The sequence below is a fragment of the Lagopus leucura genome, unplaced genomic scaffold (assembly GCF_019238085.1).
Source record: "Lagopus leucura isolate 7727_CA_CO unplaced genomic scaffold, USGS_WTPT01 Super-Scaffold_100024, whole genome shotgun sequence".
NCBI classification, from domain to species: domain Eukaryota; kingdom Metazoa; phylum Chordata; class Aves; order Galliformes; family Phasianidae; genus Lagopus; species Lagopus leucura.
In genome coordinates, this window is record NW_024962276.1 from 5,096,913 (window position 1) to 5,124,237 (window position 27,325).

General features: G+C 44.1%; 1 protein-coding gene across 4 annotated transcripts in view; it reads right to left on the bottom strand.

The window, feature by feature from the left end:
• The window catches only part of MYO1C (myosin IC), a 53,395-nt gene that overhangs the window by 15,025 nt on the left and 11,045 nt on the right, over positions 1-27,325 (bottom strand). For 3 of the 4 annotated variants that reach the window (XM_042879422.1, XM_042879424.1, XM_042879425.1), the window contains exons 2-4: positions 5,035-5,190; positions 3,849-3,964; positions 432-630 (exon numbers count right to left, since the gene is read on the bottom strand). In XM_042879422.1, coding sequence (XP_042735356.1) covers positions 432-630; positions 3,849-3,964; positions 5,035-5,190 — 471 coding nt within the window. Of the gene's footprint in view, positions 1-431; positions 631-3,848; positions 3,965-5,034; positions 5,191-13,403; positions 13,589-27,325 lie in introns of those variants that run through there. The other variant, XM_042879423.1, reaches the window with a different exon arrangement.

A 27,325-nucleotide genomic window follows, 5' to 3' on the forward strand; every position in this document is an offset into this window, starting at 1 on the left:
ATTACACCCTCTGCAATTACTGCAGATGGAGCACACCTCTGAAAACAATTCCATCCCCCAGCAAATTTATTTTAAGGCCAGTTCACTGCTGACCACACACATCAAGTCTGACAGTCTTCTCAAAGCTTTCTTGCTCATCTCAGCTACTTGCGTCCAGTATCTCATAGTGCTGCTCACAGCATGGATTGGAATAGAATGGAAATACTGAAGGGAACTACAAGGACAGAGCAGGGCTGGACACTAGAGGACACCACAGCACTAGAAAACGCTCCCACAAATGCTTTTATAAGCGGGCAATGCTGCCCATAAGAGATGTGTCAATCTCTGGCTTTGCAAGCTTAGGCAGCACCTTCCACCCCCTCAGCTGGAAAATGTGAGCACTGCTGGCCTGACTCAATGTCAAGTTCCAGTGCTGCAGACTCTAGAGATACCTCCAGGACAGGGTTGGACTGCAGCAGGCGGTCCTTCACTGTTTCAACCTGCTGACTGGCTGGACAGGTCACGGCGTAGTACTGCAGGATCTTCTTGGTGGCCTCTGTTTTGCCAGCCCCGCTCTCTCCAGATATCAGAATACACTGATCCTTCCTCTCCGTGCGCAGAGAGCGATAGGAATTGTCAGCAATAGCATAGCTAGGGAACAATGAGAAGCAGGTGTGAGTTTGCTTCCACAAGGGAAGGGCAGAGACCATCCCACATTGTGAGCCCCTAGCAAAGATACTTCAAAAAGAAACAGGTGTCCATGGGTTGAGTAAGAGAATATTGCTTCTACACGCTGCTGATGGCACAGGAGGTTGCTGGGAATGCTTTCAGACATCTCTATACACATCTCACTCCCTGGGCCTACCTTTTGCAGGGTCATAACATAAATCTATCAAAATTAATTCCCTTAAAAACACTTCTTTTGCTAAAGGTCTTCACGCTGTTAAAATCATTTGACAGTGAATATGGAAGGCTGTAAAAGAGGAAAGAGTTGAACCATTTGCTCTCCCTGCCCATTACACTTACTGACGTGAGAAAAGTTTCCATAAAAGAAGACTAAGTGATGCAGATAAACATAAATCTGTCCCACAGAACAAACAAGATTTACATTCACTATAACTCTTGTTTTCTATTGATCTTTATTCTAGCTTATCTTTTAAGCGATGACAAACTAGAAGCCCACAACTGCACTTTGCCATCTGGACAACCCAGCTCCCACACACCAAACAACTCAGCTTCCAACAGCTCTTCTTGGATTGTAGGAGCAGTTGCATTAAGCCAGAACAGACTAACAAGAACCCAGCGAGGGCCAAACACTAACCAAAATACCCAACGCTTCCTCCTGCCTGCATGCAACCACAGTTTATTGCAGCTGTCCCTGGATGCTTGCTTCTTCCTGTTCCTTTCTCTTACTCTCCTGGAGTAGATCTGACATGTTCTTCTACCAAGAATCACTCATAGTTTCTCAACACCAGAGAGCAGAAAGAAGGTTTGACAAACAGTGGTGGCAAGATGGAAGGAGAGAGGAAAAGAAGGACCAGATGGAAGGAGAGAAGGTGAGAGAGGACGGGAGCATTGGCCTTGAAAATGCACACGTATAAGAACTGCTCAATGATAACATTCTCAGCTGTCTTACATGCAGTATCAAGCACATACCCTGCTTTCATATACTTACCAATCATTGGGTTCTGCCTTATTTTTTTAAACTCTCATGCTGTGAAACTAATTAAAAATGATCACACCAAAATAACATCCGTGGCCTTCTCAAGTCTATTAATACTTGGTGCTAAGGCAACACCACTGAGCTACCTAGCAACACAACTGCACGCTTACCCCTATTAAACCCATCAACTCCTTGTCTTCCCATTCAAGTTCTGTCCCTGATCTATTTTAAAAGTCAGTCAGTTGAATAAATATAAATCTCATTTAGTTTGTAAGAACTGTCTCTAAGTTGCTTATCTTCACTGCATGTCTTCTGCTCACAGCCATGCGTACCTCCTACAGAATCCCTTTCACTTTGAGATGCTCGCTGTCCCACTTGTAGCTGCCATCTCCAAACCCCACAGCAGGCTATAAACAGGGCAGGATGTGACACAGCACTCTGGGAAGTTTGCTGTGCTCCAAGACCATAGGGATGCATCTTCCCCTTTGAACGACTGCATGCAATGCACTTCCCAGAAAACCCACTGCTCAGGCCAAACTATTTTGACACCAGGGCAGCAGAGTATTTAATATAAACAGTGTAGTATTTCAGCTTTCTATAATTGGTTTAGAACAAGACAGAGAAGAAAAAGACACCTGCAGTAGTGCAAAAGGAGATGCTCAGAGTACTGCACAGAACACTTAAAAGGGACTTAATAACCCATTGATGAAATGACTTCTAATGGGATGATAGCAACAGCTGAGGATGATTACTGCTTTTTCCAGTTGGAGCAGCGCTGCTATTTGCTATCACAGCTCTCAAAGGCTGTTACTTCCAAGCTGCAGATTTTACAGTTTCTCACAAGGCTACATCAAGGAAGAAGACAGCATCAGAAATTGTCAGTGCTCTGTGATTTACACCACTGTGTAACGCAGAGCTGCCTGGCCCTCCATGTCACACACTCCCATTGCCATCACGCTCAGCCCTCTGCTTACTGCAGACAAAAATATAGCTACAGACTCAACAATTATCCAAAATATTATCATCCAACGACAACAAAGCCCTGAAGAGTGCCCAGATCACAGGCCAAAGAGCTGTGTCTAGGCCAGGCCTCTGCCTGCAAGGCAGGATGGAAGGAAGCCCACACAGCAACAGCAATTTGCAAGAGCTCAGGGCAGAGTTAAGGCTCAGGGCACAGAAACAACATACGCCACTTAACACCCAGTTCAAGGGGAGAACTTGGCTATTCAGGTTTAACTGCCTTCCATGTAGATCCACAAAAGAAGTCTGAAGCACTATAAAAATCACAGTTTTATTGTAGCAAACACAGCTTCAACTGCTCAGACTTTCCCAAGAAATGATGTGTCTCTCCCTCTCCGCGCCCGTAGCGCATTCTGGTTTGCTTACTCTTCTGGATTATGTGCCAATAATAAGAAACAATCCAAATAGTTTGCTCAAAAATAATATCATTTACTCTTCCAAGATCTCAATAGAAAAAGAAAAAAAAAAAAAAAAAAAAAAGCTCTCTCCAAAAAGTGCTCAGAGTTTGGCCCTTGGCACTGAAAGAAAGCATTTTGGAGCCAAATGTCCTCCGCTCCCAGTCATCTTTCTCTTTCAGTCTGACAAAAAAATCCAAATGCTTTCAAAAATAACTTTCAGTCCTCTTTTTTTTTTTTTTTAAATATGGGAAATTGGGAATGCTCACCAGGCCAGCCCATGTAAATAAATACATTCCTTGTTCCAACAGGCACATGGTATCTTAGCAACAGGGGAAATACCAGATAAATATTGGTCAGGCTGTAACATCAGAGGTAGGAAAGAAACCACCACATACATATACATACTGTTTCCCCTAATTAGCCTCATGCTAAATGAGTGATATAGCAGCAGGGGAAACTCACAACCCGGACATGCAGACCCCAAGTAACCCTGGAACAATGAACTCCTGTCCTGCCAGGGCTGGGTAAGCAGCTCTGTTCCTCCAGCCAGGAAGGAACCACCTCCCTTTCCAAATACTGCTCTTGCAAAGGCAACTCATCCTCTTTGGAGAGGGAAACAGGAATAGAAAGAGCCATACGCCACACCCTTTAAAGGATCCTTCATATCCCTATGATTTTAGGGCTGTATCTGGGACAAGAAGTCCTATTTGCTTGCTTTCACATGTCACTATTGCACATGCCTGCGTGGGAAATACACAAGCTGCACTGTTTACCCACAGGCCACTCACAGGTGGGGAGAAACTTCGTAGAAGCTGACCCCGCGGTATCGCTCCATGTTCTGTTTGCTGTAGATTTCCAGTTCCTTGTACGGGTTAACTGACACCAGAACTGAGCCAATGTATGTCTGGAAAAGAGAACACAAAATAAAGGGGTTACATAAGGAGCAGTAGTGGGTTCTTTGGGAACCCACAGAGAGGCTCTGAAGGCTCACATGGTTAATAAGGGCTGCCTGCAGCAGAGCTCTGGGGATGCTGCTAAAGGCTTCCAAAGAGACCGAGGGTGCTGAAGAAGCATTGGAGAGGGTCCAGAGGAGGGCCACTAGGATGGTCAGGGGACTGCAGCACCTCCCCTATGAGGACAGGCTGAGGGAGCTGGGCTTGTTCAGCCTGGAGAAAAGAAGGCTGCAGGGTGACCTCATTGCAGCCTTTCAATACCTAAAGGGAGCCTACAGAGGGGAGGGGAATCAACTCTTTGAAAGGGTTGATATGTGTAGGATGAGGGGAAATGGTTTTAAGTTGAGGGAGGAGAGATTTAGGTCGGACATCAGGGGGAAATTCTTCACCCAGAGAGTGGTGAGGTGCTGGAACAGCTGCCCAGAGAGGTTGTGGATGCCCCGTCCTTGGAGGTGTTCAAGGCCAGGTTGGATGGGGCCCTGGGCAGCCTGGTTAAGCAGTAAACGTGGAGGTTGGTGGCCCTGCATGTGGCGGGGGGGTTGGAGATTCATGATCCTTGAGGTCCCTTCCAACCATGGCCATTCTGTGATTCTGTGATTATGCTAGACACATCATCCTTGCCAGACAAACAGCACCTACGAGTGGTTTTAGACCTTCTAACAAGTGAGAATACTGGGTTATTTTTCATATACTGCTTGGGATTGGGTTCAAGCCTGGGGTTAATGACAACCCACTATGGAGTGAACTCATGAAATGTGGCATGCATTGGGTTTTAAGTGCTGGCAGGACCTGTAAACACCCGCAGGCCTCAACTGGAGCACTGCAAATGAGTCCCTTGCATGCATTAACATGACACTCTCCAAGATTTCTGACACAAGCAACCATGATCTATTAAAGCCAATATCATCATCTCCAAATTCCTCCAACTACTGAACAAAGCTACGCTACGCCTTCTGCGCTTGATTAACCCAAACCCAGGTCACACATGGACACTCTGGGCTTCTGCTCCTCTGCTACTCACATAGATCAGATTCTCCTTGAAGCGCTTGCGGAGATTTTCAATGAATGCTGCTTCGCTGGTGAAGTTCTCAAGCAGGACAAAATCCTGCACCCCGACGCGGTCGCGGGCTGTCAGGGCACTCTCCATGGTCAGTCGAACGCCGTTAGTCCCTGCTCCCTGCAGACAAAAGCAGAGCAAGGTTAGGAGAGCTGTGGTTTTGTCCTGCAGCTCGCTGAATCCGTAAGAATGATTAAACACAATTGCTCACAGACAACCTATAGATAGGAGCTCAGAATAACCCCAGTGCTGTTGAAAAGTGTTAGTTCATGTATAGTAAGGCTTTATTATCAGTTAGTTTGCAGTCATTGTTTTGATGGGAGAAGCCAACACTGGGGAGAGGTTATTGCCAAATTTCCAATCACTTTAAATAAATGAATAAATCAAACAAGCATTTCATAGAGAGAACAAAACTAGGAGACTGAATTGTGCTCCCTCTTCTTTTTCTCTCTTGTTTCTTAACAGGAAGTCATTTTGAGGTAAGGAATCTTTTATGACTAACAATGATTCATCTCATGAGCAAACAGCTTCACACTGCTGAGCAGCTGAGTGAGATCCCCAATGGGAAATTCTGGGAAAATACAGAACTAAGAATAAAGGGCACTTCTGCATCCCATCCCACTGTTACGAATTGAGACTGTGACACTAACATCCATCCCATACATCAGGGAACTTCTATTCCCTGACACTCTTTTACAGGTTACATTTTCAGTCTAATGTGGTTCAGACACAGCCATCTTTGGGAAACACGGGCCTGCTGGCCTCTTACTTCATTCGACCTCACATATTAAAACAAGGGAGGAAATGTGCACCAGGTGACTCAGTCATTACTCGCAGGGAAAATTTCTACTACAGGCAATTAGATACAATACAATTGCAGGGTAACAAGGCAAAGACAAGAAACAACACAAATCAGAGACAAGATACAAGGTATTAAACGATCTGCCTCGCATCTGTCTGCATTTCCTATCATCATCTTAAATCCTTCTTACTTTGCAAACTTCCCACAGCAGGCACCCTTCTCTCCAACCATTTCCCTACAGCACTGTAGCACTGCAGGGTACCTGTTATATTCTGGGGTATTCCCATCACTGGCAGAAATGCCACCAGAGTTGTTCCTACACAGGCTCATGCACTAGCAGCAATGTCCAGTCACCTTTTCCCAAAGCAGTTTTACACCCCAGGAATGCTGGACTGCTGCTAAAACACAGCCCTCCTCCTGCACAATGATGTGTGTGATTTTTGCTGATTCACACTGCCAGGTATTTCTTTTCTGCTCTTTCTCAAGATGTAACAGTGGTCAGAGCACAGGGACTGATGGCTTGCAGGGAAATAAAATAAAAGCAACTTCGGTCAGAAGAAAGTTGAGCTTAAGATTTGTTAAGTAGTAATAAAGGAAAGGCCCACTGAAGCATAAATTTGGGCCCAAAGGAGTGCAAATCCCCTCAGCTTGGATTTGCTTAGGCTCACCCAGCACTGACAAAAGAAGTTTTCCCAACTTGTGCAAGTTCTAACTGGCTCCCTTCCTGAAAGCTCAGTGCCCAGGCATAAGTCACTGCATGAAACCAGCAGCTTTTGAAGAGAAAAACAAGCTCCTACAAATTACCACTGGGAAGTCTCAAATCCAGATCCACTCTAATGGGACAAACATAACAGAGAAACATAATTTCAATTTTCCTTTTTATTTTGTTTTTATTTGGTCTTAAGGTCTGATGTATAAGCTCTCACAGATCAAGCTTAGGAGAATTCTGCAGGTACTGGCATAGCAACCCTCCTTAAAGGTCCAGGCTTTCCAAGCCAATTCCTCTGTGCCTTCAGCAAAGTGCTTTGCTGACTTGTTCTATCCTTTTTGCCAAGGTAAAGAGGAGAGGTGGTGAGACAGAGGCCAATGTTGGTAACAAAAAAACAACAAAAAACAACAAACCCAAAGCAAAATAGGGATAAACTACATACAAATAAACTCTGCCTAGAAATTAGAAGGCTTATATCATAGCCATGCAATTCTGGAACAGCTTTTGGAAAAGGTGATGGGAACAAAGGTGGCAACAAAAGAAAAATCAGTAGTTTCCAAGTGGCTGAGCTTATGAATGCAGTTTTAAAACAGCTGCCTCAGAAAAATGACTGGGGAGAAACTTCCACCCTCGCACAGTTAATCCAAGTTTATATAATCCTGAAGACTTTCACAGAAAACATCACTTAGCAGTTTCAGCAGCTCTTTCATCAGCCACTCCCCTGAGCTCAGGACAAACTGATCCCAGCTGCACGCAGCCTAAGGAAGAAGCAATCTATCCCACTTACAACATGCAGCCGCCTCCTTTGGGACAGGCATTTAAGCCTAAGCAGCTTCCAGTTTGCTCCGTGCTTTTTTCCTCTCATTGAAGTCCAATCTCTATTGGTGTGAACAAAATAAATACCCGCATTTTTCAGTCCATTATAGGAAAAAAAAAAACCCACAAGGAAATGCAACTTTTTAGCTGTATTTAAATGTGAACAGTTTAAAGTCGGGATCATGGAAAGAGGGTAAACTTCAGATAGCACTGCACTTTTCCCAAGCCTAACTTCAATGCAAATGCAATATACCAGTCATAAACCACTGCTAAGCAACACATGCTCCTCTGTGCCACCATTTCAGCATTTTATTGCTTACATCCACGTCTACCACCAACCTGAAATGTCCACACCAGCTATTTCACTACCAATAACTTCAACAGATGCAACGTTGAAGGAGGGGAAAATAAATCATTTCTAAAAATGGAAACAGAACAGTCATGCTGAAGGAAGAAAGCGGGCAAAGATGATACTATTCAGGGAAAAAAATAGTCACAAAGGTGACCATAAGTTCCTACTGAACGATGAACGTGACAGCAGGGCAGTGGATAAATTAAATAGCTAACATGTTAGTTATTCCATAGGAGTAGGCAGACATCAAATCTGGTGGCTGTAAATTAATGCTAGAAAACCCTGTCGAGGGGTTAAAAGAATATTACAGTGAAGCTAATTGACTATTAGAGCAGCAACAGGACTGGCTCCTTCAGCATCTCTGCAGCAAGACTTGTTTTTAATATATAGATTTATCTCTGCCAAAACACCTCCAGCTGACATTCTGTTCACTTAAAACATCCTCTGGCCTATGATCAGCTTGGACAGTTCTGAAAGCCCCGTGGCAGGGAGTAAATTATTTCTGATAATTAGGAGAATATGGAGTGTGAGGGTCTGATAAGATCCTTTCTTCTGCAAATCACCACTGCTTGAAGAGCACAGCGGTGGATGAGCTGTTCTCCCAGTGCCAATGCAAACAAAAGGGGCTGTCCCACCTGACCTCTGTGCAACTGTCTGCTTTAGCTTGAAGCAATGCAACTTATCCTGCAAAACGATAAGCAGATGATCAGGTAGTTTTCTATCAGCTTAGTGAGCTGAATCACTCTGCCATGGGATCAGGTGAGTGTCAGACTGAGGGCTGGAAGGAAAAGGAGCACAGGTGTCCCTTTTAACAGCAAGGTATCATTAGGTCTCCTCAACCATGTGCACCTTTAACCTGCCTACAGGAATCAAAAGGATCAGGCTAAGGATCCCTACCTCTGTAGGACATCCCATAGCAATGCCTTACTTGGCCTCTCACACCCAGCACAGGCTGCAAGCAGGGAACTGCAAAAATCTGAACCATCTCCACCTGATCTCAGTGCCTGTGGGCTTAGGAGTGCCCGTGTGCTCTGTCTGAAACTCACCCTTTACTAAAATCAGCTCCTAGTGGCCACTCCTGCTCCAAGGAGTACAAACCGATGGCAGTCACTGCATTTCTTGAACCCACCCTGAGGTACGGCTCCAAGGGACTCATTCCCACACTATTCTAACCTACTTTTTGCTTTTAATCTCTTATCCAGAGCCATCAGCACAACAGTGGCTCTCTGCCAGGAAAGGAAAAGCTGTCACTCCTGAATGGTGGGACCAAGCCAGTGCAATTACCAAAGCGGTGCAACTTCCACATGCCTTCTTCTTCCGTGCGATTACATTTTGGGAGCCGCTTTCAGCCGATGTAAATTGGTGCTGCTCAATGCAGCCTGCAGAGCCAGGTTTATGTTGGCTGAGGTTCCAGCCTTCCTTTGTGTTCATACAAGAGTCAACAAGACCAGAAAATACCCTTACAAGCAGCTCCTTGGAGTACAAAAGCACTTGAGATTATACCACCGAGTTTCCTAAGCTGAGTTAGTACACCTCTGACTCGGTATTGTGAAGATGTAAACAAATATTTCACTTTTAAACTACGTTACCTGCCAAGGTGTGGTAAAGACTTTCCTCTGCTTAGCATTTGGAGATCCAATACACCTTGAAAACAAAACCCAAGGCTTTCTGATCTCAGCACAACAAGTTCCAAAGCACTAGAGTGCACAGAGTGACATCTGGGAAATTTCCTTTTGGGAAGGAAGATGGAGGGCAACTTTTTGCCACCAGCACAGGAGATCAGGGCTGACATGAACTAAGCAACTATCTCACATCACAGCTTTGTCCGTGAGCTGTCTATGTGCAGTATCCCAACGTGTTGGAAGGAGTCTTTAATAGCACAATTTCCTACCTGCATTTTCCCAGAGGTGTATCTGAGTGGTCAGCACTGACACAGCAATTCCAGACTCAGAACTGCTGTCAGTGGCTCAGGCAGCTCTCCCTCCTCTGGAGCATCCCTGAGTGATTGGTGAGAAAACACCTGCAGCTCTCACAGTGAACAGCCCTACACAGAGCTTTGTAATCATCTGATTTAGAACGAAGTATCACACAACATAAATCGGATTTCTCCTTTAAATCTAAAATGTGTGTTTCAGTATTTTCCTCTGACAACGCATTATTACAGATTAGCTAGTAACCACTCAGCAGACTGGAAGACTTGCACTGAGCTGCAGGAAGCTGGTGCATATGGAAAGAGGCATCTTTATCTCAGTATCAAGTGAAAGATGATTGATCTGTGGGTTCCAGAAATAGTTCCAAAGCCGGGAACGGAAGCACAGGCAAGAACCAAATTTAAGTGGGAAGGAAGACACAGATTAGATTCTGGAAGACAATAAGAAGTCCAAACCAATAATGAACTTCTTGTGGGGAGGTGGCAGTTTGAACGCATTTGTCTCCTGGATAGCATAACACTCTTCAGTGTCGTTCCAGAGCTGCAGGAAGGAACATAAGAATCTCTGATTTCTGCTGTACTGTACAGCCTGGTTCGGACAGGGCATGAGCTGAACAGCAAAGCAGGATAAAATCAGCTACTTTATCCAGGGCTTCAATTCCGGAGGTGCAGAATGGGAAAGCTCTTCTTCCCTGTCATACTGAGAAAGCAACTATGAAAACAACAAGTGGATCTGAGTCAAGGGATTTTAGTCAAACACTTCAGATGGTCAGACTGAACGAGATCAAAACCAGATAAAAACACTGAGAACATGGGATAGCAGATATAAAGGGAACAACTTCAACTTGCAAAAAAATGACTGTGTCAGCAGCTGCCACTCAAGGACCATTTATAGCAGAGTCTTTTTTTCCTTTTTTTTTTTTTTTTTAATTCTTTCTTCTTTTAGAGCAATACATCTCCAACAAAGGAATGTCTGGAGTCGGGTGCACTTTGCCCATGCAAGAACTCAGTTCTCCCTCTGCGATACTTCCCTCCTGATCCTAAAACACACATTGAATGGATTTAACGATGACATCCACTATGCAAGAAACTGTATTAAGGAGAGACAAATGCCACTTCCTTGCCTAATTCCTGTAAAGTGTTTATTTTGAAGTCTTCCATGTTTTAAGTAGACACACGCTGGAGTACATTAAAACTTGACATAATCAGAAATATAGGGGAAGCAAGCTTGTTTTGCTCTCACCAAGATTTATTCCATCTCTAGCAGCAAGCTGCCTGGAAGATAGAAGTCCTGCCTCCCCTCCCTAAGCTACACGTAATCTCCCACCCTAAAATGCAAAGCAGAATGGGAAATGTGAGCAGTGTAATCGTACTGTGTGCATATTTGAAGTATCTATTAAATGCATGTAGGTCACAGGGAGATAGAGCTGTGAAAGTAAAATTCATTCCACTGAAAAACAATAATGCAGGGTGTGGATGTTGCTGCAGTTAATTACCACTCCTAATGTATCAATCAATGGTATTTGACACTTGCAATATTTAGAATAGTAGAAATCTATCTAAGGAGCTCAAATGTAAATCAGAAATGCAAATAACAATTAACTGTAGACCAAAGGGAGCCACGGAGATTTGCACGAGAAGCAGGAAATGTTGTTTGTTCAATATTTAAACATATTTTCCAGATGATACACTTTTGGGATGGAGGAAGAAAGACTGGAAATAGAGAAGCAATTATTATTGAAAAGAAAACGTTTGAAGAACTAATTTGAAGGAAAGAAAAAATGCTTACCCTAAGAAGGGATGCTTGTATTTCCATCAACAAGCTCAATATAAAATAGTGGTAAGAAAAATGAATGAGGCAAACCAGGAACACGAGCAAGGCTGGAAATGTGAATAAATTGAATTCCTGTATTTAAGGAAGGACATTTTTGCTCCTGAATGGGTGACATAAGCTGTTGCTAGTTGGTACACTGCTGATTTCAGTATACATAGCAGTGCTACCTGTGAGCTCAGGTCCTGCAGAAGCTTCAGAAGGCAAACAGACGGCATAAAGAGCAAACCCTGGAATCTCTGCCCTTCCACAACACTTCCAGAGAAATTCTGCCACCACTTCTACATCAGGCAGAGCAGGTGAGAAGGCAACAGAAACTCAAACACTGGCCCACAGATAAGCATCATGGCTTGGACTTCTTCCCAGCCTGCAGCAATGGGGTGCTGACCTCGTGGCCCCGTTCCCTGCTCTTTGGTAACTGTGTTGTAGTCCTCTCTAAATGCACACATTCTTTCTTCTCTCTTGCATATTTGTACACGGCGTGACTCACTGTTATTCTTGGTGCATTCTGCATTTCCCCACACTAGAGATTCCCACCTTCTGCTCTGGATTCCACACGCCCCACACAACCATTTCAGACCATTATGTCTTTCAAAGACAGTAAAACTTTCCAAACAGGGCAAGCATTGCAGTGCATTCCCAGTGCACGTGAAGGGCACTTCCACACCCACACGTTCTCTCGGAGAATATCAAGCCACCACCCTAGACAACATCACTGCTATCACCTTAAAAAAATCACCCTTTTTCTGGGTCTGTTGCTGGACACAGGTTTGGCCGCCTCCTACAGTCCCCTGTGAAAGATAACCACAATCCCAAAGCACAACATCCTCCACCTACAAATGCACCGTGCTGCTGGGAGAGGCAGGCAGGTCCTCCAGAAGCTCTGTGCTTCCCTTCAGCACTGAGAGAGTTCCTCAGGCAGCGCTCAGCACCAGATGGACTTTTTGGGAAAAGATGCAAGGATCTGCAGGTTGAGCAATTATGGGATACTCTGGCCCCAGTTCAACAGTTGGAGAATTGTTTAAACCTAGAGACATTTTGTTTTCAGTCCTTCTCCTCTGAAATTTGCAAGCTTTACCAATTAAAGCTCTGGGCATTCTTATCCAGACAGAACCCCACAACCACTTTTTCGTGCTTTTTAATAATGTTACATTCTTGACCTCAGCATCTTCCAGGGTCAGTGAATTTTGTGGCACAACTATGCACTGTATGAAAGTAATCTTTGCAGCTATTTGACAGCTTTTAACCACATGGAAAGCCCCTGTTCCAATGTTACTGCACAGAGAACAGGAGCTTGCAGTCTGCCCTCACTGTCACACTACTGCGTGTTACTTTTTCTCCTCTCTTATTCATCTTTTCCATGTAACAGTCCTAATTTCCTCCAACTTTTGCCACACTTTTCAAAGCTCTGGGTAGCTCTGCTGTGCTGCACACAAACCCAGGCTTCCTGGCTGCTACTAAAACACAAAGTTCTGCTCAAGTAAATACATCCCAGAGGGACAGTGAGTCCTTCAGCAGGTATTTCCTGCCATTCCCTGTGGCAGCAGTCATGGGCACAGTCCCTGGATGGGACCCAATTTGTGCCCACCACCCAAGCAAAAGCTCCACCCTTTCTTCTCCCCTAACACAGCACGCTGCTAAGCCCTCACTTCCCACTTCTCAAACTCCCACCTTCACTGCTGCCTTGAAACGTTTCTCTTCTGTTCCATTCCGACCACTTTCAAGTAACTTTCCCATTACTGTGCATTTCACAAAGCAGGCTCAAACATTTCACTCTCCTGCTGAAACCTTCTAAACCTTCTAAACTTATTTCCCTTCTTCTCAGGCTAGACAAGAAGGAGAAGCACACATCTCAAAACTGCACAAATATCAAAGCAGTAAAATAAACCTTACCGCGCCTCTGTACTTCATTTCTGACTTCTTCCAGCTCTCACAGTGCTTTCAGAGCCTTGGTTTACACCGCTGCATAAAGCAGAAATCTGAGGACAAGTTCTCTCTTCTGTCAGTTGCCTTTTTTTTTTTAATGACATTTTCGGTGCAGTCAGAACTCCTTCCCTCCCACCAGCTCCTACTGGAGCATCCCAGAGAGGGCGTTTTACAAGGGAAGGGAGGGGAATTCTCCTCCCCTCGCTAGGAGGGGACACACAGCACACACGGGGAGAGGCAGCCGGAGGGAAAAGAAGTCAGCTGTCCTCTGCCTTCAGCCTGCACCTGGGTCCCTGCAGCCCAACGGGGGAAAAACGGAAAGAAAAGTAATCACAGGCGATGGAAAAACTGGTGTGCAGCCCAACGAGCCAAACCACAGCAAACAGGACAGGAAGCCATTTGCTCCACTACGGCAATTCCTTTCTGCACTGAAACAGCAGCAGCTGTACCAAGAGGGCTCCCCATATCCACTCCAGACTCACCCCAACCACAGCAGAACCTCCTGGGCAATTATAGTGCAATTATCATTCCGCTTGTCATCATTCTCTCACCAAATCACAGGACCACAAAGAGTCCACGGGTAACACAGTTTGCCTTGTCTGTCCTTGCAAGGACTCAGTATATTTGCTCAGCAATATTTATTCCCAAGCATTTGCAGACACCCACTCTCAGAACACCCACTTTCTATGGAAGCTCTCATCACCAAACAACCAGCACTGCCACGTAGAATCCTTCCTTGCAGAACACAGTGCAGCCCCTGTTGCCCTCAGTCACCCTGCACTGCAATCACAAGTGGCACATTTCCCTGCCCTGCAGGTCATCAGGGTTTGGTCTCACATAAAAAATTACTGGCCATTGCTACAGAGAGGCTGTGAAAACCACCAGTGCCCTGAGATGAGGGCATTCTGACAGTAATCAAAATGTATATTTGCCTTTGCATATGCATTAGGTGGAAGTGAAAGGACAAGAGGCAACAGACACGAGCCGAGGGCAGGGAAATTCCAAGGAAACATTACGACTTCTTTTTTTTTCCCCCCCACTATAAGAGCCATCAAATACTGGAATAGAGGCCCCCAAAAGTTGTGAAACTCCATCCTTGGAAATACCCAGGATTCGATCAGACAAGGGCTGAGCAATCTGATCTAAATCAGCCCTGCTTTGAAGCAGGGTTGCACCAAGGATTCCCACAGGTCCTTCCCAACCCAAACTACTCAGCGATTCTGTTATTTTGCTCAGTGGTCTCAGCTATCCAGCTGCCTAGAGGGCACACAGAGTCCTGTGCACAAACTTCTGTCCCATGCTCTGCCATTTCCAAGCATCAGCAACAAAAAAATGGGTCATTCATTCGATCTGACTCTTAGTGACTAATGGAAAAGATGGGTTTCTGTCTGCAAGTCTCACAACACAGACAGTCACAATCTGCACAAAGCATATTGTCACCCATCTCTCCTTTATACCACACTCTTAACAGGCCCCTCTCATCAAATGTTCCATAGTATGTGACTCTACAATTAGCAGGGAGCTTAACAGATGGCTGCAAATTCAATGCAGGTTTATCCAGTGTACAAAGCACTGCCCACACACAAAACACGTAAGTTGCACGTGCAGTTCGGAGGTCTCAAACTTGGTGTGACATTACGAACCCATCAGCTGAACATTCAGATGACGCTGACTCTAAATGCACACATCTACACAGAGCCTAATCCAAACTCAAGCCCTAGTTCTCAAAGAAATGTGATCAAGGGGAATAGAATCTTTCTTGCATCATCTTCTGAAAAGAGGAGTCTGCAGCAACAGCTCAAATACTTCTGAAATCCAGGTGTCACTGAAGCCACCACCCCACTGAATGGCAGCTGGCATCACCAGTTTGTTACCATGTAGAGGTGAACAGAGGTGGCAGACAATGACGTGCTTCCCTCAACACAGAGATGGCACTTTTGTCTTCTTTAAGTGAGAAAGGCTTCTATATTGATCATAGGATAAAAGGAGAAATCAGGAATAAATCGGATTTTCTCTTTCTAAAAAGGTTCCTTGGCCCTTAGGTGCACTAATCTGAGATCAGAGCGCAGGACCCCAGGCAGCACCAGCAGTGCAGAATGAACCCTGCTCTGCTCGTCTGCCCAGAACCAACGTTACAAGCAGCTCAGCTGTGGGAATCCATTTAAAGTGGTCCCATGTGGCCAAATCAGCCAAATTCTGCAGCACCAAATGGCAGGTTCTCCAACCATTGAACAAACAGAGCTGCAAAATCACCCCCAAGTCTGACGGCTGATAATTCATGGCTGGCACTGTTTGGAGCCAGCTCTGCTTGATGTCAGTCTTTGATGAAACTAAAGCAAAAAGCTAAAAAGCTTTGAAGTAAAGCAAGTAAAGTAACTCAAGGCCATGCATGGCCACTACTCGGTAGGAAGCTATTTAAAACCCAAGAAATGTAGCAGATGTTGTCAGCGGTTCAGTGCTCAGCGCTGCTCTCTAATTAGCTCTGACCCAAGGCCCAGCATTGATCCTGTGCTGGCATTCATCAGGGGAAGAAGGAGCCAACGCTTCCAAGGACTTGCCGTGAAGCTCGTGGAACACCTTCTGAGAGCCTGAGGACACATTTCAAAGGCAGGTTTAGCATTGGTCAGCTTTAGAGCACTGAAAGAAATAAGCAGTATTCCAAAGCCCTGCTCAGTGCAGGAGCACAGGTAAGATCAAAGGTAATCTAAGCTACGTTTCCCAAACGGAGCCACGTCAGCCATCACCAAAGCATGACAGCAAGCCTTGAGCATGGAGTTTTCCACGTCTAATTAGAAACGTTGCCTAGCAGCTCTAATTCTTCAGGAGGGTAATGGCAACCCTCCATTATCATACCTCGGATCAGTCTGGTTATAGGCAAACTACACAGAGGTCTGTAACATTCGTGTTACCATTTTAGGTATTAGCATGGATTTATTTTCACATCTGCAACCTCACCTTTCCCACTGTCTCTACTACTTTCTAACAATCCTTCTCAGAAGGTGTCTCACAGCTGGAAATGTCACAGGAAGGAGAACATACAGGTGCGTTCAGAAGGACATTTTTACACTTTTTTTTTTAATGCAGAACCTTTTATTTATATATCTGTGTATTGGGAAGACCTTTACTCAAAACAGCCTTTTACTGTAGCCAAACTACTGCCCAACTCTTGTTGGCGAGGAAAACACTCCTGCTTGTGGGTTAGACTAAATTAGGAGGAAAAAGTACATATTTGGAAAGCAGAGACAACCAACATAATTTTTATTTGTAAGATTCTGATCCCAGACTTTTGAAGTGAAAAGCTCAGGCTCTTCCTTTCCAGCAACAGAGAGCCCTGCCCTCGTCTGCACATTCTGCTGAGGATGGCTAGCTAGCTCTGTATCTCTAATACAGGCAACTACAGGCAGAGAGGTATGAATCAAGTTTTCCAGGCCCCACCAGTTAGAAATGAGTCATACAAACCCTGCATCAGAGCGCTGGGATTGCTCTGCTCCTTGCTGATAAGCAGCTGATTCCCTGCATACAATTTCACATTCAAAGCAAGGGGACTGGAAACCTTTCCTGCCAGCCCTGCTCCAGCAGGCTCACGGAGCAGTGCGTGACTCGCTGCGCTGCCCACAAGCAGTGGCTCTCCTGAGAAAAAGCCTGGCCCCACAGAGCTGGCATCAAGCAAACCACAGTCCTTTCCTGTGCTGTGCAGATTCCACCACACAATATAAATCTGGAGGTAAGAGATTCTGGCTTTGGTCTTTGTTATTCAAAAAGGAATGTAGGTCGTATTTACGTTACTCCAAAACCAAAAGATGTCGAGCTCCTTTATAAATGCTTATATATATGTATTTTATAATAGTCATTATTTCTGCCTCGCAGAAGAATTGCAGAATAACACACATTCCATAATTAGAAAGTACTTGGCAAAGACACCATGGGAAACAAACTGCCCTAAACAGGCCAGGAATTCGAGTCTCCTTCTTGCAGGTCAGAGGAAAGTCTTTCGCAAAGAGCAGACATTTCTTCAGCCCCACATGAGTCCTGCTGTCTGCACTGCACTGACTGAAACCTGACCGTAATGCCTTGCATCTCCAAGATGCCCTAAGACAGGACCTGGGGGTTCTGAAAGACATCTGGCCCACTGCTAAGGAAAAAAAGCCAGCAAAGGACAAACATCTGACCACACAACTGAATAACTCAATGCCCTGCCAAGGATGCAGTGTTAACTGTCCTAACAGGCTTGATAACAAGGCAGAACCTCTCCCCTGCACCACCAGCTCTGCTAACAATCACCTGCTTTCTACCCCCTTTTTGCTTACATTGATGCAATTCACCCTCCAGTGTGCAGGGAGCAGTGAGATGTCCCCCCAGACATGAAGTGTGCAACAGAAACATGGACACAGGATATTGGACCCAGGAGATGCAGCATTCCTGGTCAGATATGAGAATGCAGACCTCTGAAGGTTTAATAAAAAGCCCATTGTACTCACTACAAAGACGTCTCAAGACTGCAGAATTCCTTCACCTTATTGAGAACTTCATGACATCACCTTCTCCGAGTCCTTGGATTCTATGTGAATGTGTTAGCACAGTAACAGACAAAAGCTTAAAAGTATGATAGGTGTGGCCAAAAGGGTTCAAAACCCAAAGGACAAAGAATATTTAAATTATTATTTTGGATTCTAATGTATGCTCTGTAATGCCTAAAACTGTCACTACTGGTTTTGTTTGTTCCAAGGAAGCTTCGACAGTGAGAACACTAAACTCCTCTTCTTCCCAAGCTCAGTCTTTTACAAATAAACAAGAATAATACCAAAAGCTGGAACGACACAGAAAGTGAAGATTGTCTCCTTGGACTCCTGTGCTTTCTCTGTAAGTGCTGCTCACTACTTTGACAAGTCTGACGACAGATGTGTTTGAAAAACAGCAGATTAAAAGCACCTACACAGCCCTCACATTTAGTTATGGCTCCCGCACACACACAATAATCCTGGCTCTACGACGTGAACGAAAACAGAAACTGGGTTAATGTAACAAATGAAGATCATTTCTCCTTGTTGTTGCTCTCTGTTGAACCAAAGAAACAGAAATGGATGACTGGCTTTGACAGCCACCATCAGAACAAAGCCCTGCTTTATAAATACCAGACGCCCTTACCATGATGCCAGTTGTCTCATGCACGTGGCCACTCTCACTTAGTCCCACTTGCACACTGCCCTGCGTGTGGCTCTGCTGGTTGCTTTACACAATTGCAGGGCACTGGTCTCCTCGACTGCCTTTACAAACACAGCCTACCCACTCTGAATCCAGCAGTAATTGTTGTGCTAACTTCAACAGCAAAGAGTTTAAAAACAACAGCTAATGCAGTTTGATTGCTTTGCCCTCACTTTGATACGATCATTTTAAGCAGCTCCCCTGCAGAGCCCGTGGCAAGAACAAGAAGAGCCATTCTGACAGAGCTGCTAATGCAAACAGCCTGACTCAGTTCAGCTGATGTGCATTCCTCTCAACTGACTTTCTAAACAGTCACTCCCAGTGGCAGGACCTACATCTTCCTTTTAAGGGGAAAAAATGTTTTCATAGGAAAAATTAAGCGTTCAAAGCCTTTGAATATCTCTGTGCTCCAGTAACCAATCTCTCCTTTAAAAATCTATTCACGTTGCACACAAAACAAAAACATCTCCCTCTTTAATATAAAATTGTTCCTCTCTTGAACCACAGCCATTAGCTTTCTACAGGTAGAAAGGTTCTACACCCTGGCAGACCCAGGTGAAGCATCCTATCCTACTATTTTTCACATAAGTCAGCATGGAAAAACAAAACAATTTTCCAAAGTATTAGGAAGACTCATTTTGAGAGACAGAAACGCAGCTGAGAAAGAGCAAGCAAAACTTACAGGCTGCAGGCAAAGTTCTACAGCTCACATTGGTGACTGACAGTTCCTATTCCTTCAACATTTCTTTTTCTGCATTTCTGGAAAGAGGCTTAGTGTTAGAAAGGGATTCGAACTGAAAAGCATGTTATAATAAAAGCTGCTTGTTCTACTGACACTAGATAAGGAAAGAGTGAACAGTGGTGCTTTGCCTGCATGTTAGATGAAGGAAACAGGATTTCCCTCTGCTACTCCCTGAACAAGGTCCCAAGGAAATGTTTCTAATAATAGGAAATTACTATATAAGGCCAGATCAGCACTAAACTGCTTTCAGTCTGGAAAAGAAGAACATACAAGCACACTGAGGAGGGACACAATGGGCAGAGCAGGGCTCTTCTCACATCAGCAGTGTGCAGTAACCTCAGGTTGGCTTGCCAAGGAGATGGACAATATTTAACCTGTGACACTTCTCTCCTGAGCAGAAAGGGGCCTCTCCCATAGCCTGAAAAAGAAAACAAAATGGATAAACTGCTGCTGCTAGCTCTTTTTCTTCCTGGAAGCAAAAGGACAGACAGAAGAGACCTACAGCACCTGCAAAGCAGGGCTGAGCACATCAATGATACACGAAGAGCAGCAAAAGACACAGCCTGTCCTAACACATGATGTGCCAGCAGTAATGCAGAACAGAAGAGGACAGCATTCCTGGACCCATGGAGCACAACAATTTGCTGCTTCATTTTGTGAATGGGACAGCTCTTATTTTATTTTAAACTGTAAGGAAGTTGGGCACCTGTAGAAGAAGCCATGTAATTTAATTTTCAAAACATTCCTATATAACTGTATGCAATAACATCTTGCAGAAAACAGTTCCAGCAGCAAGCAGTTGTACCTACTACAACAAGCCACGTACGTCTCAGCAAAACTGTCAGACTCCCTGCTGCCTAGAGCTTTAATTGCAGCCCCAATGCACACTTCTTACTGTCACTTGAACAGATGCCAAACTTGCAAATCCAGTTGAAAAACAGATTTTCTTTCTTTTTATACCAATGAAAGGGAGTTCCTACAACAAAGCGTCAGCCAAATGTTGGCTAAAGTGACGTAACAGGAACGCTTCCCTGTGCTCTGCAGTGAGTGGTATCTCTCCATCTCCTCTGTCCTCAGGTAAAGGCAGAATTTCTCAGCTCCCAGTGCAGAGAAGCTTAGCAAACAGTCTGATAGTCCCATAGCTGTTCATGGAAATGAATACAATGTAAGTTCCTAGGCAGGTTCATCACCTAGACTTCTTGTCTGAATGGAATAGATGTTTGTGACAAAACGTAGAAAGAATCCTGTGGCTGTAGCCCTGCTACCTCCTGCCTACCTCTCTCCTGTCTACAAATACAGCCCCTGCAGAATTACACAACTTATAGGAGAACCTGATGTCAAATCAGCAAAGTGCAGCTGAGAGACTTAAGAAGGGCAGCCTATCCTTATGGAGAACTCCTTGCTGAGACACCCAGAGAGAAAATTTGGACAGCAGTAGCACTGTTCTTCATCACAGCAACAGAAGCTTCACAGCCCTGTTGAGAAGGAGCCGAGATTTACTGTTCCCTTTGCTGTTCCAGAGGATTGCTCCAGCACAACCAGGTCTCAGCTACCTTCTTCATGAGCTGCCCATAACCTGTCCTTGTCACCTGTCCTTGTCCCTGCATCACCAGTCCAGAAAAGAGCATGCACTCAAGGGTGTGCTAAGCTTTCCAGGGCATATAGCAATGCTGTCCCAAGATGCCATTCATATTTGACTTACACTTAGGGACATCTTAGTTGCTGAAGATGTTAAAGTTGACCTCTGTTTTTTTGTCCAATTAAGTACTTCACATTCTTGCATGCATGACAGGATGCATCTACATCTGTACAAATCTCAACATTAAGGCTGACCCTAACACTGCTGTCTTCTCTCCTTGTTTTTGGTACTAAGTTGCAAGATAAAGTCAGTAAATTGTTTCTTCAGTTTCATAAAGTCTGTTTCAAGATAAGTGAGATATTTTGTATTTGAAGTTAGAAGGAGCACAGGTACGAAACCAGGACTCTGAGGTGGAGATCAACAGCCCGTGCCTCACGGGGGAACTTGGCACCAATACTTGTAAAGTTCTTCGCCAAATACAGGATTGCCTGTTTAAAAATGCTGACATCAGAACTGTAAGTTTAAGCTGTCCTGTTTTCTGAAATCTAGAGAATGATATTATTCTTCAGAGTGCCAACATGTATTGATTTAGAGAAATACCAAACCTGTTATCTCAAGCTGCTCTATAGGAAACAACTCAGCTGTCCTGTACTCGATCTTCTTCTTCTTTTGCTTTTTTAAATGACAGTTTTAATCAATGCAGTTTTGCATCAAAACAAACCACACCCAAAACCAGACCACCTGATGCTATGAAAAATGGTGTAAGAAGGAAACGCCTCCCTCCAAAACAGCCAAAAGAAACCACTTCTTTTAGTTGACATGAAGCTTTTCTTTTTGGTAAAGTCCGAATAAAGCTAATGTGGAGTTCCTGGTCAGGTGTCAAAACGATTCTGCCATATGGAGACTGGAATGCAAGTAATAACCAGCTTATATTAGATAAATTCAAGCTCCTAATGTCACAAAAACAATGGCTCAAAGGCTGAAACTTTACAAAAAGCATGGGAGAGGGGATAACATATGGAATATACTTCCTGAAATGGTTTGTTTTTATAAAATAGCTTGCAGATGAAGAAGGTCTCAACAGCTAATCCTACTCCCCACTCCTGCTAAGTGCAATATAGGAAGTTTACAGCAATGTTAAGATTTATGTCAGTCTAATTTGTACTTCAAGTTACCAAGTTAAGGTAAGTGGTGAGGTAAAACACTTTATATTGGTACAGTAGTATCAAAGGTTCGTGTCATGTAATGTCTACAGCTCCCCTGAGGGAAATAAAATCACAATATACCAATTTGCAAGTATTGTGACATTTCGTTCTGACACCACGTTCAAGTGACACCTGGGAGAGACAGCATAACAACGTTCTTATTTTCCTTCTGGGTGGGACTCCTATAGCAATCCTGTAAGCAAACTATGAACTACCAAGTGGAGCCAAGTTCCATGAGCACAGAAAAAGGACACATTCAATGCTTTAGACATGTGAACAACTGGACTAGTCTTTCATTTGATGATTTTTAAGCCTCAAGTTTACAGGCACAATTTGTACTTCCACCACTTTTTCTTTTTTTCCCCTCTGTCCCAAACTGACTTCGTTGGCAGTTATTTTGGGACAGTGAAAAGTTTAAGGTCCAATAAACTGTTAGGAACACATATGGCACAGAGCTTCCTTTACACCCTTCTTTGCAAGGGAACCAAAAGCATTTTGCATTTACTTTGATGGCAAAAGGCCCCTACGATAAACTCAAGGAAAGAATCTTCAAAAGTCTGGAATAAAACCAGCTAACAAACCCCAAACAGGAACACATCCATTGATTTGTAGAGATTCTAGTTTATCCTAAAAGAAGCGGCCTAAGCAGTTTCCAAAAGCAGAAAGAAAAGTAGACACACAGTGCAAACTGGCTATCTGGCAACGTGTCAGGTTTGAGGCCTGGCAGCCAACAGGAGCACGTGGGCTCACAGCTGGCTTATGTCTGAGCTGCTTCCCTTTACCCTGTCTCTTCTGCTGCTTCTGAAAAGGAGAGTAAAAGCCACCAGACGAAGGGTATTGTCTGAAGTAATCTTCTGACCAGGCTGACAGGACCACGGCGTTTCCACTAAAGCCTTTCAGGTTTTTATGGACTGTACACACTTTGATTCTAAACTAGATCTATTCCAGTTAGCAGTAATCAGCAAATCATGAGTTACAGTCCTCTTGGCAAAGATACACCAGGATGCCTGAAAAACACAGACATCATTTCAGAAGGGCATCCCACATTGGCTTGTATTCCTCAAATGATCCACAATATTGTTTTCCCACATTTTAAAAATGTACACTCTTACTGAGTCAAAGCTCTGATGAGACAAGACTTTCAGAATAGCCACAGTGAAAAAGAACCATGGGCGTGCAGCTTAGTAAGTACAGGGAAGTATGAGGAACATCCCCTCTGTATGACACAGTTTTAACTCTGCCCACTCAGGAAGGCCACACTATTCTGCTCACAGCATTTTTGAGATTTTCTGCCTGATCAACAACACAGATTTAATCAAAACCAAAGACAAAATATACAAAGACTAACTGGGGGCCTGTTCCTTTGTGGTCCTCGGGAATGCATGTTCCACATCTGGATAAACACAGGCCTATACAGGGAATGGAAACATTCATTCCCCTCTTCTTTCTTTCTGATTTACCTATGGTCATACATTCGGTGGCTGAAAAACAGCAGAAATCCTGCTGACACACACAAAACAGGCAGGGCTCTCTACTCTTTACAGCTACCATACCAAAGAAAACATTCAGGCTGTGACCTTCAACTCAAACGAGAGATCGTGAGGGAATTTTCACAGCTCCTGTTACATGGGTATAAACTGCTGAGTGTGACAGATGTGACATTATAACAATATAAACCGCCCCACAGCATTCTGCTCTCCGTCAGAAGGTGAGGATCAGCACCCTAAGAATCAGAAGCAAGAAGAGAGTTGTGCCAATGGAGATAATGACAACATCCCTAAGGAAGGCAGAAAAGTGAAGTTAGCCCTCTACCTTGAGGCCACCAGTGTGTAGATGTGAGACTGCATCATGCTAGAAGTGCACAGGTTTGGATATCTCACAGAATTGGTTACCTTCTGTTCTGCTACTCGTGATCAAACTCCACTGTTCGTGGCAGCCAAGACAATGATAGGAACCACCAGATATCTTATACCAATGGGAAGAGAACAATTTTGTTCCTCTAATTCTGCAGGCATAGATTATTGAGGTTCCCCTGCAGAAAGCGAGAAATTCAGAGTCATGAGGATTCTGAGCTCTGAAAGGATGCTCTGAGAGTCTCAAAAAAAAAAAAAGGTATCTACCACAGAAAATCAATACATGTTACAGAGCAGAGCATATAATGTAGGAAAACCATCACAATTCAGGCAAGCAGCTTCAGCTCCTTCATCTAAATTCTGCATTTTAGCAGTTCTCAGATGGTGAGCAGCATCACCAGCTATTGGAGCAACAGCACGAGCCCAGGCTTAGCCATTCTACAGTAATGAAAGGAGACTGAAAAAAGATGAGAGCTGATACAGTGCTCATGGCATGCCCTAGATTAGCCCTGCTTCCCTGCTGTCGGTGGGAGCTCTGCCATCAGCTTCAGTAGTACTGGAATATGCCTGTGATAGGAAAAAAAAAGGGGTTAAGCTCTTTCAAATCAACTACAGAGAAAGAAAAGCATCAAAACTTTAACAGTGTTTGTTTCCGGAGCTATTGTTTTTGTGACTGAACTGGAGGGATACAGGGAAGTTCATCACTGTAAATTATTGATCCGCTGCTTTCTAGACATTGAAACTGGTAATTAAACAAACAGTAAAGAGATACTTCATCAATTATAGAGATGTCCCTTTAAATTACACTTGCTTCAGGATGAATAAAACACAGCAGTTAAATGCTGCAGGTGCTTCTTCATGCCAGCTTCTCATTTGAAATCCTCATTATAGCACTTACTCTAATTCTCTTCTTTGTTTCTGAGCTCTCTGCAGGTATTGAGCCAGATAAGGAGAAAATAAGAGTTTGTTCCTCCAGTCTTTTTCACACGATGCCCAGAAAGTGAAGTCCCATGGTCAGAGGGAGGATTTGGAACTGGAAAATCCCTTTTCTGCTCAACGCACTTAGTTATATGGCCAAAAGTCAAGGCTACAGCCCCTGCACAAAGCATCTCTCCTTCAAGAATCAGGCACAAGTTTTGTCTACCAGCAGCAAAACACGCAGTGTGTGAAGTACTAGGCAGACATTTGATACTGGTATATTTTCTAAATACCATAAGAAGGACATATGTGTGTACACACCCTCCACAACCTAAAATAACACTGGCAAGATGCTTCTGAAAGAATACAATGATGGCACCAGGGATCCCCTTCTAGCAGAAATCATAATCACAACCACCAGAGCTACTCCAATTTGATTTAAGACATTTTTATCACGGGGTGCACATTTTACAGCATCAAGACTAAAGCCATCTCAGTTTTGTGTGTTGATGTTATATACATGTGAAAATATACTTACTCTAATGCTCATTTTGAAAACAAAATATCATCTAAAGAAGAGCGTGGCCTTCTTGTATTTAGTGGTAAAGAGCCTGTCTAGAACCATGACAACATATCTCAAACCAGTTTCACTCCAGGAAAGCATTTACTGAAGTCCAAGTTTATCAACTGATTGAGACAGGTCTGGGAACATAAATATTCTAAGCAAAAAACAGCCCTGCATGTGCAGCAGAAGACAGCTTAAAAGTGCATGCAAAAAAAGCCTAACAGGTGGACACAGCTGGCATCCTTCACTGAGCAGAAGCATCAGTGAAGCAATAATGCTAGAAGGCAAGAATGAACAGACAAGTTGCTGATGGAGGAAGACGATCCTAGAAGTCAAAACCTGTGCTGCCCACATGAAATGGGGAAGAAGCGAAAGGACACCCAGGTGGGAGCTCAGGTCATAGAGACCACAGGGCTATGCTATGGAAGCTGAATATGATCTGCTGAGGAAATATTAAAAGAGAGAGACAAAGGCAGGTCTGTTTAAGTTTTGTGGAGGAAAGAACAGCACCTTATGGTAGGTGCACAGAGAATCAAAAAGCTGAGCTGACTCTGCCTACCGCTCCCCAGCTAATGAGGCTGAAGCACAGGGAGAGCAAGCTCTCCTACGGCCCGATGCCAATCGCTCTGTTCAGTTTTCTTTGCCTGTTCTAATGAGAGTTACACAATGTAGGACTTTATTCCTAAGTACCTGATGGCATCCTGTGTATATGACAGATCCTACCAGCAGAACAGTATTTGTGGGAAACGTTAGGAAGAGTGTCTAAGAGAGATAAAGCCTTTGAGTTGCAGACAAAGCTGCCAGTCCTCATTTCCAGCTTGTCAGAGCAAGTCCTTCTTGAAGTCAGCAGCCTGGAATGAAGAGAATCTGGCATTTGTGCATGTATGTATGGTTCAGACAGTCAGGGCGGAGGGGCTGACTTTAATCATACTTTCCACAGTGGTGTGGGGGGGTGGAGGAGTGGCAAAGCACAGCGAGCAATGGGCGTTATCTGCTCCATAGTCACAAATTCCTCCTCTTTGACTTGGTGTTTCAAGACTGACCTCTTTTCCTGCTCCCACTGCCCCTAGAGAAGGAACTGGAAAGGGAAGCACACGCAACTGGAATTTGAGAGAAAATCCTGCACGTTCTTGGGATTCCTGGTATCTGTGATAGGCAGCACACACTTGTCTGGTCGTTTTACAAATTGCACATTCTGGAGAATTACCGGAACAGCTGATGGGTCTCAGGAGGAATCACATGCAGGTACTCTCTTTTCCTGTGAAGCTGAACTCCACCATACCAAAATTCACTGATCCAAGTGCTAACTCGCTACTGCCTCTGCTTGTTTGCTGGGTAATAACTTTTGTATTTAATACACGTATTTTAAAGTTGTATCTTTAACTTCCTTTTGCCAAAAATCTCTCTCTTCTGGAAGAAAAACAAATAAACAAACAAACAAACAATGAAGCATCTAAAGAGTATGGCCTCACAACCAGCAGTTGCCAAGCCATTTCAGCTTGTTTTGAAACATCTTTAACAAGAGTGCTAGTATAGTATCAAAAAGGAATACAGTTCCAAAATAGTTTAATCCAACTGCCCACTAATGCGTTAGCAACAATACTATATAAAGAATTCCATTTAAAACCACTTCTACTCTCACAATAAGGCTACAGTCCACTGAGTCACATGGAGCTTCAATTCCATCTAGAAATAGCCTCTTGAAGTTTCTGTCGTGGGATGGCATTCCCAAATTTTGTTTATTTGAGTGCCACTACTGGTGGTGACAGCAACAGCAGCTACAAATTTCAGGAACCTGCACGTACTCTCAGGAAGGGCACACGTC